Genomic DNA, 12,377 nt, shown 5'->3' with positions numbered 1-12,377 from the left:
GTTGACGTCCAGAACGCTGCACACTATTAGGACTAATTGAAATTTGATGCATCACAGCTATTACTAGGCAATTTTTCTGATACCAGAATACCAGAAGCCAGTGGTAGGCCTTGGTCGTATTAGGTCTGTGCACACAGACATGCAAAACACACATACACACGTGCACACACACACACACACACACACACACACACACACACACACACACACACACACACACACACACTCACACACACACACACACAGACACGCACACACACACACACACACACACACAAGATTGCATGCAAGTACCCTTTATTAGAGGCAGCTCCTTAACATATCGACGTTTATAAAGCAACATCAGTGTGACTGCACCTGGAAGATCAGCAAAATAATCTATTCCAGTGCACGCTCACGCGATCATTATCCCCTTAGAGACAAGGAAAAATAGAAGTTAGAATTCACACTAAGACTTTAAAGACAAAGCAAACTTGAGGAAGGGAATCCTTTGATGACACTTAAAACCAACACCAATATTTGCCGACGGGGGTCGGTGCACTTTGCGGGAGTCAGGTGTCGATCGGATGAGTCAACTTGTGTCTGATCTAGAAGCGATTTGGGGGGAAATTTCACACCTTGCAGACGAGCGCCTATAAGAGGACTGTTGATCATCTGAATAATCAATTAAGATGTTATCATTTTTAAAAGAAAAATAATCCATAGCTCCATTCAGGAAAAATTGGGCGATACAGTTTGACCCACTGAATGGAAATACAGGTTTAAACGAGATAAAATGTATTTCCTGAAAGTTAGCAAAAATAAGAAATTAATTAATTAGTGTCAGAACAGCGGCTGACTTTTTATGTCACGAATTGAAAGTTTTTAAATGCGAATAAAGCCCCTCGTGCTTGAATTGCACCATGGATATTAACATTGATCAGAGGAGGCCATATGAATTAACCCTCGTCTCATTAATATTATTCATATTATAAAAGCTAGGCTATATTAAACGGATATAACCATAGCAGTTATATCCAACAAGCATGCAATAAAAACAATGAGTGTCAGACGATTGTCATTATAAACATAAATATGCTAGAATAAATCCCTTCATTTGCAAATGTACTTCGTCACTTCCATATAGTGCTGTGATGTGCACGAGGTCTTAAGTTTATAGATATCTTGGGGGAAATAGAAACATTGTGTTTAGTTTGTGTGTCCAAACTTTTTTTTTTTTTAATGAACGGCATAGCCTTGGCGCTGTGCACCTCGGTGATACAAAGAACATCGTAGCATATAATAAAGCCAACGTCAGTCAGTGCTGTAAACACATTTCAAATGAATTATCAAGGACTGCGCATTTGGTGTTTGTGTTCACAGTTCAGCATGTATGTGGGCATTTATTGTATGAATACACTTTGGGTCTTAAAAAATGAGGGAAGCCGTTCAAGATTGTTTTTGTTTAGTCACACATGACGAACACAGGTAGACGGTTACAAAGCCATACGCGGTACTGGTACACCTGATCATAATATGTGCAAATGCACAATCGGCTGGAGCGTGAAATATATCATAATCTATTTCATATTACATCATATTGAAATAGTTGTGTTTATCTTCCAAAGTCCATACGGTTAAATCAAAACAAATTTAAGGGGACATGTTTTAGCAAAAAAAAAAAATATTACAGTAGTATAGTTTGTATGAAGCTACATTGTTGATCTAACCTACATGGCCTGGATTTACACTGCAGAAAACCCAATCTACTGCCGCGTACAAGCAATCCACTTTTAATAGGCCTATATTTTAAACCGTCTGAACATAAAAAACAGAAATTTAATTAATTTATTGGAAACAAACTTCAGACGTTACATATCTAATAGCCTGCTATTAATTTTATTTTTTTATATAACCGTTTAAGGATTCAAACACTAGAACCACCAAGCAATGTAAAAATCCATTTCACTTGTTATCATGTATAAACTGCATTCACTTTTGCATGTTAATGTTTATCCATATTTTTGTATTCCAAGGACTATTTTGGGTCTACAAACAAACTTCATAATTCGATAAATGCATAGCACACAACGACAGTCTTGTGATACAATGCGTGCATTAACGTCCACAATAATGTAAAATAAAATTTGAGTATTTCAAACTAGTAAAGTAGTAATACAGGAAAATGCACAGCGATGGATATAATTTGTGAGTTAATAACGCGTGCTCGATGCCTACACAAAATGTGACTATATGAGGTAAAACAATAACGCACGCTCTCATTTTGATATCAAATAGAGAGAAAAAAATTGTAGCCATTTGATTGGTACTGAAACATTCAAGCTAGGGGTTTTACCTACCCCAAAAACAGTGCACGGGTTAAAGAAGTATGGTAAAAGAAGAGTGCTGTCAAAACTGTGCAATTCCTGCGTTGTCCAGATGAGGGGAGTCCTGCCAGCCATGCCAAGCAATGGACGGACGGAAAGACACAGTGATAGACTGTGACACAGACAGAATGAGACCGAGTAGACTTGTAAGTACCAGTTATTAAAACTATAATTTATACTCTATAGCAGCAACCATATGAGGTTTGCTCCAACGCAGCCCATATATCACCACCACCCTGCAAAAAGCATTCGTGCAAATATGAAGGCATCCACTTGATATCCAGGAAAAGTGTACGTCCACGACAAATAAATAAATAAATAAATAAAAGTTTCCGATCTTCTCCAGCAGCCAGACTGCGCTCCTATGTGACCCAACCTGATGCTTTCCATGTGTCCTGCTCCCAGATCTGGACGCTTCAAGTGGCGAGGAGACAGAGAGGAGAGAGAGGAGAGGAGAGGAGAGGAGGAGAGGGTGGTGGTGGTGGTGGTGGAGGTGGATAAGGACACTGCACCTTGTTACCATTGGGTCGACTGTTAAGTTTTACAAGTAACGTTTTGCGAGCGTATAAACGATAGCTTCTAAACTTGCACAGGAAACTCCGAAAACATGCTGTGATAATGTACGTCTCTGGCATCCAGTCGATATAACCCCATAGTCTGGGAGCGCAGAGATCTACAGAGGTATCGATTACATGAGCCCCTTCCCATGTTTGATGCCTCGAACACTGCCTTTAAAAAAAAGAGAGAAAGAGGCAGGCTGCTGTACTATATAGTGTGCACTTCTTCGTTTGCTCTGATGGTCAAACGGCTGGACTAAGGATCATATGTCCAAACACTAATATGTGTTATAGTCAATATACATTATATATATATGAACCAATATGCAGGAGTAGACATTATGGCTAAAATAGTTAATGTTATTTGATCAAAATAGCCACAACAATGGGATTTATATTAGGAGTGGCATGTTAACATGGGCTACATGTCAGTAATACCAACAGCTGGATAAATTAAGGTGTTTTGATCTCTTGCTATAGGAATTAATTGTCTTTTTTTAATCATGCAATTGACTAAACTGCTCAAAATGTGGATTAGGTGTACACACCACTGATTATAAACTCGTCAAAATGTCACGCGAGTAAAGAAATTAAAAAACAGAATTTATCAGCATGAATATCAGTTTCTTGAAATGACTGATTTATGCAAACTTATGTTTTATTAACCCACGTGTTTTACAATTCGTATCAACTACTCCACTTCATGCACACTAAGGTGTAACTAATACAAAAATCCGTTGTAGAAAGTGGTTGAACTTCCCTTTAGAACTAAAAACAATAGTAACCAATCCAGAAAGGTTTTCCTCCCACTGTCATCCCAGTGTGTATGTCTCCTGCGATGTATAAGTCCTTACCAGAAGGCTGCATGTTGGATGAAACGTTTCCCTTTCTGCCACTTCCCCTATGCAAAATAAATATCCAAGGAGGTTGCACGGCTCCAACCGGATGGGGTTTGCATTGGCTGACAGCGTTTCCAGCGCTGGGCGACCAATGAAACCAGAGCAGAGGCTCGGCGTATAACTGCGAAGATTGACGTGGAGGACGCGTCAAATTAATTCCAGCTAACTCCGGACTCCCCGGGACAACTCCAATTTGCTTTTATCGGATGAAGATCACTTCGGTGCCATTGTACCTTGCAGTCACTTGCTTCCCAAAAAGAAGGGGGCGCGCTGTAGCCTACTACTCGGAGGAGATTTTTTTAAAAGAGGTCTCTTTTTTCCTCTTCTGGGGCTCATTCCTCCGCGTTCCCCTTCCCTTCTCTGCCTTCGTTCGGGACGTATTCAGTCATTTGAAAGAGGGCACCTATATTTCCCAGCATCTCGGAAGACATATAGGCAAATGGGTAAGCCCGCGTTACCATCTGCATGCTTCACTGGCAGGGAGCTTATGGAAGCGTATCCAGACTCACCACGCCTGCGTAAAGACAGATATAAGCATTTGTGTTTTGCTGCCTCCAAGTTCAGACAATGTGTACAACGGCAGCTTGAAATGTTTATTTCATGGTGGATTCATTTTTTTTCCATAGTTAAGCAGGCATTGTTGTCTGTTTCAAGCTTTTTACATCTTAAAAATGAAACCACTCCACCAATTATCCTATGAAAAGTGTGTCTTTGTAGTGCTCTCGAGTCTTATTCCTCAAACTCGCCATTTTTAACCTTGTTTTTTAGTTGTTGTTTGTGTTGATGGTGGAGGGTAAACTCAGCCAGCCAGTTCACACAATTCCTTTAAGTTGCTGAATAGCGGTTTGCCAACCAGAGGTTACCCGTCTGTGTAGGCTGACACATGTTATACAACTGTGTAACCTCAGTTTATGGTGTAAATTACAGGAGCCGGCCTGTGTCTAAATGAGGCAGGCTGAACATTTTGAAGTTATGTCTCTTAATTATAAATACGTGTAATTGTGCCATGAAAATATATTTTGTGGCAGAATAGAATAGAATGACAGCAAAACGAGATTATGATCATGTTTCCATAGACTGTCAGAAATGCTTACTCACCTTTCAGTCTAAATATGTGACCTGTGTGTTTCTCTTGTCTTGCAGAGCAAACCTATGGAGAGGTGAACCAGCTAGGCGGCGTGTTCGTCAATGGGCGACCCTTGCCCAACGCCATACGGTTAAGAATAGTGGAGCTGGCTCAGCTCGGGATCAGACCCTGCGACATAAGCCGGCAACTGCGAGTCTCGCACGGCTGCGTGAGCAAGATTTTGGCGAGGTACAACGAGACGGGCTCCATCTTGCCCGGCGCCATCGGTGGCAGCAAACCGCGGGTCACGACGCCGAACGTGGTGAAAAATATCAGGGAATACAAACAGGGCGACCCCGGGATCTTTGCCTGGGAGATCCGGGACAGGCTTTTGGCGGACGGAGTTTGTGACAAGTACAATGTGCCGTCCGTGAGCTCGATCAGCAGGATTTTACGCAACAAGATTGGAAATCTCTCCCAGCCCAACCAGTACGAGAGCAGCAAGCAAGCCTCCGCGCAGGCCGGCCTCTCCTACAACCACATATACCCGTATTCCTACCCAAACATGTCGCCCAATGGCACTAAAATGGGCAGCCCTCCTGGAGTACCGATGACGGCTGGACATATGAGCATATCCCGGGCCTGGCCTTCTGCGCACACCGTCAGCAACATCCTCGGTATACGAGCCTTCATGGACCCTTCAGGTGAGGAAAACTATACTCTCTGCTCTGTGAGGGAAATATTAGGCCTGTGCGCCTCTGTTCTGAAAAGGAGGCTTAATAAACCAGTGTGGCTGGTTATCATTGTGTTATTCTGCATGATGAATTGGCATATTAATCCGAACAAACTGTGGCAACAGGCAGGACAATATGTCCATCAGAAGTTGTACAGGCCTCCGTTTCACCATTCAGCCAGAAAGCAGTAAATCCACTCTCAATAGGCCTTTTCATGGGATGATGCATTTGCAAACACTTTGCTCACCTGCCATATCCCCCCCTAATCCTTCAAGTGGTCATTACAGGCCTTTTTCTTTGCCTTTCTGGTCCTTTAGTCAGTGTTTTCATCCAATGTTAAGTCAATTGCCTCTCTGCCCTGTTATTTATTTTCTCATAAAATCAAACATGTGTGTAAAAATATATCTAATAATAGTTTTTTAATTATATTTTTTCCCCATTGAAATAACGCAGTACCTATACGAGAATATGGCTTTTACGCACACGTATGCGTAAGGTGACATATGACACAACGTGGAGCATTATTGGGTATAATACTCCTAAACAATTTTTAATATAAATTACAAAATAAGAAACAAATGTTGATGAAAATCTGCTGTTGTTTCATTTCAACTAAATGATTTTAATGTGTTTTGTGTTTTCTTTTCAAGATTAAATTAAAACCAGGGCCTATTTTTATATTACACGCTAATTGCAAATTACGCACATTACGCGTAATTCTAATAATTTTGATATTTCAAAATGTATTTGTTGGACTTGCTTCAAAACTCTTTTGGATAGGCCTACTGTTTGGAAAAATGACACAGGTTTTACAGCCCAGACAGGATTATGCCTATGAAGTGTTTTAAATGTGTTTATATCATTTGGACAATTAATTATAATTCCTGGTGGGACTGCAATGTTTTTAGCCACTTTGCCTTTTATGCATCTTTTGACATGACGTTACTGTTTCAAAAACAGCCATTGCTGGGACGGAGGGCTATGCACAAAAAATGGAGGACTGGAGTAACGTCAACAGAGCAGCTTTCCCCGGGGCTCACACAGTCAACGGGATCGACAAGTCAGCAATTGACGCCGACATAAAATATGCACAGGTAAACACAATATCGATGTGTAACGTCTATTCGCCACGTACACTCTGTATTTCTGCAGTCGTGTCTTTTTATGTTATTACAGGAAATGTTTAGTGACTAATTGTGCAGAGGCCTTTAGTGAATTATTGCTCTTGCTACAGAGGCCTGTGTCGGAGTTGCGAAAAAGTTTCCATATCAGGGGACCCTTCAATAGAGTCACACAAGGCCACAGACCTCTGCTTGATAAGAGCTATACCCCTGAGACAGCCAGGAGTTTTATTACAGTTGCTTAAACGTTTACTTGGGTTTTAGGCCTGAGACAGACAGGCAGACGAAATATAATGTAGATGTGTATATATACTCAGCGTAGTCTTTTTTATGGTACATTAAATTACAGTGAATCTGATGTATTGCTCAGTTTGCTTCGCTCTTTCTCTAAACCACACAGACCCAGTCATTTTGAACCACTGCCGCATGCCACTGTCACATACAATTATAAGTTATGTGCGTTTAGGGTTTTTTGTGTGCTTATTTGTATGCGTATAGCTTTGATATCCGTGTCTTATCTGTTGGCCTGCAGCCTTCCTCGACACTGTCCGGTTACGTCTCGGCGTGCGCCTACTCTCCCTCCAACCAGTACGGCGTGTACAGCGGGCCAGCGGGCGGCTACGTGGCCCCGGGCCACCACCACTGGCAGCCGCAGAGCCCGGCTTTGTCCCACCCAGGCGGGGGGATGAGCATGCACGCTGGAGAGATCCACGCGGGGATGACCTTCAAGCACCAATCCCGAGAAGGTACAGAGCGTGGAGACAGAAGGGGGGCCGGTACCACATCAGTTTAATGGAAAATATGGTGACTGAGGTTTTTGAATACTTTTAAAATTGCAGTTTCTTGATGTTAGAATGGATTTGTACAGTGCATTATTATTATTGTTAAATTATTATTATGTTTATATTCTATTATTATTATTAGGCTATTATTAGTGTCTTTATTATTTATTAGGCTATATGTGTCGCTCTCCCACACACACACACACACACACACACACACACACACACACACACACACACACACACACACACACACACACACACACACACACACACACACACACATTACGCAATAAGCACTGACCGCAACGAGAGTCAACATTTACCAAATATCAAATTAAACCTCATTATATGTCAATTAGCAAATATTGACCTTCCAGACTTAGCCATGCAGCGTCAGGCCTGCCATGTGGTCCCAGGACATTTTTACACACATGGGAGGCAAAAAAAAAATCTCTGTTTAAAAATATAGCCTATTATATCATAAAGAGACTGTTTGTCAATAGCTGGGAATTTCTGTATATTCTGTTTCAGGTCAGATCCGATCTAGTATAAATAACTCACTTTGAATGCGTTTATCTCGTGAGGTAACTAGGCTACTAATTTTACCATGAGTTGCATGCACAGCAGGCTCACTGTGTTTCTCTTTCTTCGTGTTGTGCAGGAGACAGAAAACCGCCCAGTCCCCTGAGCAAGCAGCAGCAGCAACAGCAACAGCAGCAGCAGCAGCAGCAGCAACAACAACAACATGAAGACTTGAACGGTGTGCACGGACTCAGCCTGCCTACCTCATCGTCATAACCGGGACATATACCACCTTTAATTACCAGATCCATTTAACTGAAAAACTCATTTCAACAACTCCAACAGTAAGTCTGTTACTCTAACGGCTTGTTCCCCGGAGCTTACAGTCAGACACAGGCCTTTTTCCACATACATTACGAATAGCCTACATACAGTGTAGCTTTATCGGCCTATACGTGGCCAAAATGAATGTAAGGTTGCATGGATTTATCGGTCTTCCCCCTCATTTTGGTTGATACCTTTTTTTTCTCCATTGAAATATTTAATGTTGCCAGACTTTATAATGTCTTATGAAGACAACAGGATTTTTTTAAAAGCCATTTTTCTCAGTCCACTCTGTCATTGGATGTTTTATTATAAAACCAAGGGCTATTCTGTAATCCGCGTTATAATATTATGATCTTTATTTGTGGCCATGATCTCGATTCTACAGTGACTCAACGATGTGAACAAAGAGATAAATTGTCTAAATGTAAAATATTTGCCAAAGCTTTAATTATATATTTTTATAATTTCTTGTAAATATTCAAAAATAAAGGCCTTCTTAAATGCCAAATGTTGTCGTATAGCTTATATTATTTTAACGCAGACCCATGAGAGGTTTACTGTTTGGTTCAAGTCGTTGTTTTCATGCAAGTCCGGTGTTGATGAGGAGGGCGCTGATGTTGGCTTGGAAGACATGGAGGAACATGAGAGATTGAAGGTTTTTGTAAACCCAAAGTGGTTTGTCGGTTTTGGTGCAACCAGTGAGGGCCTCACTTCAAAATCACCTAGTTCTAATTGAACTTACAATTAGCCTACTTTAACTCCAAAAAAGAGACTTTTGGTGATGCGTTACATTAATTTGTCCGTCTTTCCACTGGAGGTGTCAGAAAGGTTGGCTTCCCTGAATGTCTAAATACAGGCCTATGTTTGAATTGCAAGGTCGATAGTTGACAGTGAGGCTGTCATTAGCAAAAAAAAGTTGAATCATATACAGTAAGTGAGTTATCAGCGCTTGTGCACAACATTTACACCTTTTCGCCGGTAGATAACTAAAGCTATTGAGTCACAACACCTCTCGGCTATACCTATTGGGAAAGGTATACAGGCCAATTTCTTTACTCAAGTGTAACCGCGCTACACGGAGCTGTGCACAGGCTGGGCGCCTCCGCTGATGCTATCTGAGCTGTAACTGATACCTGGCACGGTGCGGTGGGAAGCATCAGGGATCTGATCGCGCACGTTAATGGCCGGTGTGCAAAGCAGAGCAACTGACAGTCCAAATGCACCCACATGCGGCCCCGCGGACGTGTTGTGTCCCTGTATACAAATTACGAAAGTTTTCCCATACTGGGCCTATAGGCTCTGCCCTGTTTATTCCTATAAGGCATGTTCGCTCTGCAGTACCCACTCTCCTCCTCACAGCTTTTTAATAGACTGAGCTCAATCTGTCATCTCGCCACTATGTTTGGCTCATTTCTATTAGGCTATTGCTATTTTGTGCTGGTCGATGCTGCTGCGTGTACAACAATAGGCTACTATACAGAAATACATATTTTCTTCAATGCAAATATGTTTTTTTCACAAGGTATTGAGCTATACAATAATAACGCTGGTATTATTTTTTAAACTTTGCATCCCCTCGGTGGAAAATGTTAATTTACTGTCTATGTCGTGTCTTTCAGTTTGAGTGACATGAACCATGTGGAATAGGCTACACTCTGTGGGCAAATAAGCAAATTCTCCTTATAGCTAAAATGTCATCAAAAAATATTTTATTGTGTTGTGTAGCCTACTAGTTTTAATTTGTGAAAGTTGAGTAGTTTCTGAATTTTAAATAATATAATATAAAATTACATAAATACTAGTTGGTTGTAAAGTAACATTTCCAGTTTATTTTTACATTCGTACCCCCTTATTAACTGTTTCATTTAACATTAATTTTGCATGTCAAAGTATGTATTTATTCATAGCAGGTTATGTAGGCTTTTTGTCCAGGCAGCTTCTAACTATTTCAAATTTACTAGTTTAATTTAACTGGACTCTCAGGTGCTGGTCCACATCCAGCTGCACCTCCTCTACTTTGTCTTGATGTATTTGAGGTTGAGGTCAGCTGGAATGTGTGCAACAGAATGGGTTTGGTGACGGGCCCAGTATATTTTGGTCTAGTACGATTAAGCATTTCTGTGGTTTTTAACAGCCCCCGCTGTGTGAATGCAATCAGGAAATAAAAAAAAAATACTTTATGATGGTGGTGTTTTTATGCCTGGACAAAGCATTACACAGTAGAGTTTTCTTTCCATGTTTGGTCAGTAGGCCTTTGTGTAGACCAGGAAATACATTGACTGGGCTTCCATTGAGCTGAGACGTGGCTCCTTCGACCAGATTGTTGATAATATTGATTGTTTACTGTTAACAGCAATCAGCCAAATCAGCTTCAAGGTTCTTTTAACATACGTAAACGTAAGGCGCAGGTTGACGGAATGATGTTAAAATAATGAAGGTTGATTAGTCAATATTATTTGCTGTATGGGATGTTGTTCGGAAACACTCTGACAATAGTACATTGAAACCCACTATGTCCCAATAAAAGCAGAAAACCAACAATTAGGACAACTACTACTGAAAATGATTGAAGTCACTCACCTATGGATTCACAGTTGGATTCTGTTTTCTTGACTATGGCACACAGAAGAAGACTAGAAAACTGAGCCCCCATACAACAAGGATATATTGTTAATAAAGAATGACACGTAAGTACTATTTCAATGTATGGGTAATTTCAAAAGTAGAGAAAACAAAATGCTGTTGGGCTGAGTTGTAGCCCAAAAATTGTCACATATATGGCAATGGGTTGTACCCGCTCAATGCAAGCATGATGAGACATGTACAGCAGTAATCAACAGGGCATAAAGGTCAGCAGTCTTTTTTGTCAAGAGTTCCAAGAAACAATCTTAGAAAAGAGGGTGCTATTATCCTACAAACAAGGTCCACTACTGAGGTATCAGTGATCAGTTTTTAACAGCCGGTTTTAGAGTAAACCCTGAAATTTCGGGTGCTCTCCGTGCCCTATTTTGCAGTCCGCCGATTCCTTTCCCTTTTTCGCAGCAAACAATCCCAAGTGACTCGGTGTATCCAAACATTAAGATGGCCTATGAGTACACACGCTCCCTGACTGGAGTCCTTCTGTTTTGCCGGATACCACTTGGGGTTTTAGAAAACACTCCTTCATGGTGGCGGGGTTACTTCCTGCGGGACCTATGCTCATCAATCAGGGCAGCAAGTGATACCCCCCACTGCGTCTACTGCTGTGTTAGAAGGGCAGCAGGTGGGCTAGTTGTGGATGGTTGTTTCCTATTGACACAGAGCAGAAAAACATAATATTTCTTTAATTTTTTTCAGTTCATACAATGTGATTAGTGCACTGAGACAATTAGATAGTAAACCCACTGTTATTCCTCCCAGAATCACTATTAGGATTACAGTTGTGTGTGTTTTCCATCATTTCATAAATTTTTTCTAATAATGTTGTAATTTGGCAAGGTACAACTTCTGTGCGGTTTACATTTACAGCTATATCATTCAAATACTTAATCATCCCTATAAAGCATTTGCCAACATGGTGTTCTTTATAAATTATGGTATGCAGTGTTGTGGCTGTATATATATGCAGAAATATTATATATGAAAAGATCTATTTTTGTATGTCAGCCTAATCATCTACGAGATATTAGTAACAACACCAGTGTTTTGCTATAGCAGACAAAAGGGCACTTTTTGCACTGTAAAATGCCAAACTTTCAATAAAACTACCGACACACAAGTGGGCAGATGCCCAGGCTTAAACACAGTACAGTACTCCGACCGCCAGGTTCTCAAGAGTGTTACCTCTGCAACTTAAACTTGAAAGGATTCTCAAATGCCACAACCTTAAACAGATACTTGGAGAGATGGATAGGAGACTTGGCCTCCTTGATCCTAATGGATATGATATTAAGCCCTATTAATAATCCTAGCAGCCGCGAAACGGTGACAGAGATTCCCTAAAAAGCAAGACCAGGCGCTC

General features: G+C 40.9%; 1 protein-coding gene across 2 annotated transcripts; it reads left to right on the top strand.

The window, feature by feature from the left end:
• The first annotated feature begins 4,098 nt into the window (after positions 1–4,098).
• pax1a (paired box 1a) lies at positions 4,099–8,731 on the top strand. Of its 2 annotated transcripts, none has more exons than XM_080041821.1 (5): positions 4,099–4,265; positions 4,966–5,592; positions 6,583–6,716; positions 7,276–7,489; positions 8,190–8,731. In XM_080041821.1, the coding sequence occupies exons 1-5, from the start codon at positions 4,262–4,264 to the stop codon at positions 8,324–8,326; spliced, it is 1,116 nt and encodes a 371-aa protein (XP_079897947.1). In that variant the 5' UTR covers positions 4,099–4,261; the 3' UTR covers positions 8,327–8,731. The 2 variants fall into 2 exon arrangements, with proteins under 2 accessions (XP_079897947.1, XP_079897948.1); XM_080041822.1 differs by having other exon boundaries at positions 7,276–7,547; positions 8,190–8,275.
• Positions 8,732–12,377: the final 3,646 nt, after the last annotated feature.

The sequence above is a fragment of the Ammodytes marinus genome (assembly GCF_949987685.1).
Source record: "Ammodytes marinus genome assembly, chromosome: 15".
Taxonomy (NCBI): domain Eukaryota; kingdom Metazoa; phylum Chordata; class Actinopteri; order Uranoscopiformes; family Ammodytidae; genus Ammodytes; species Ammodytes marinus.
This window is presented reverse-complemented; position numbering and strand designations above follow the sequence as displayed.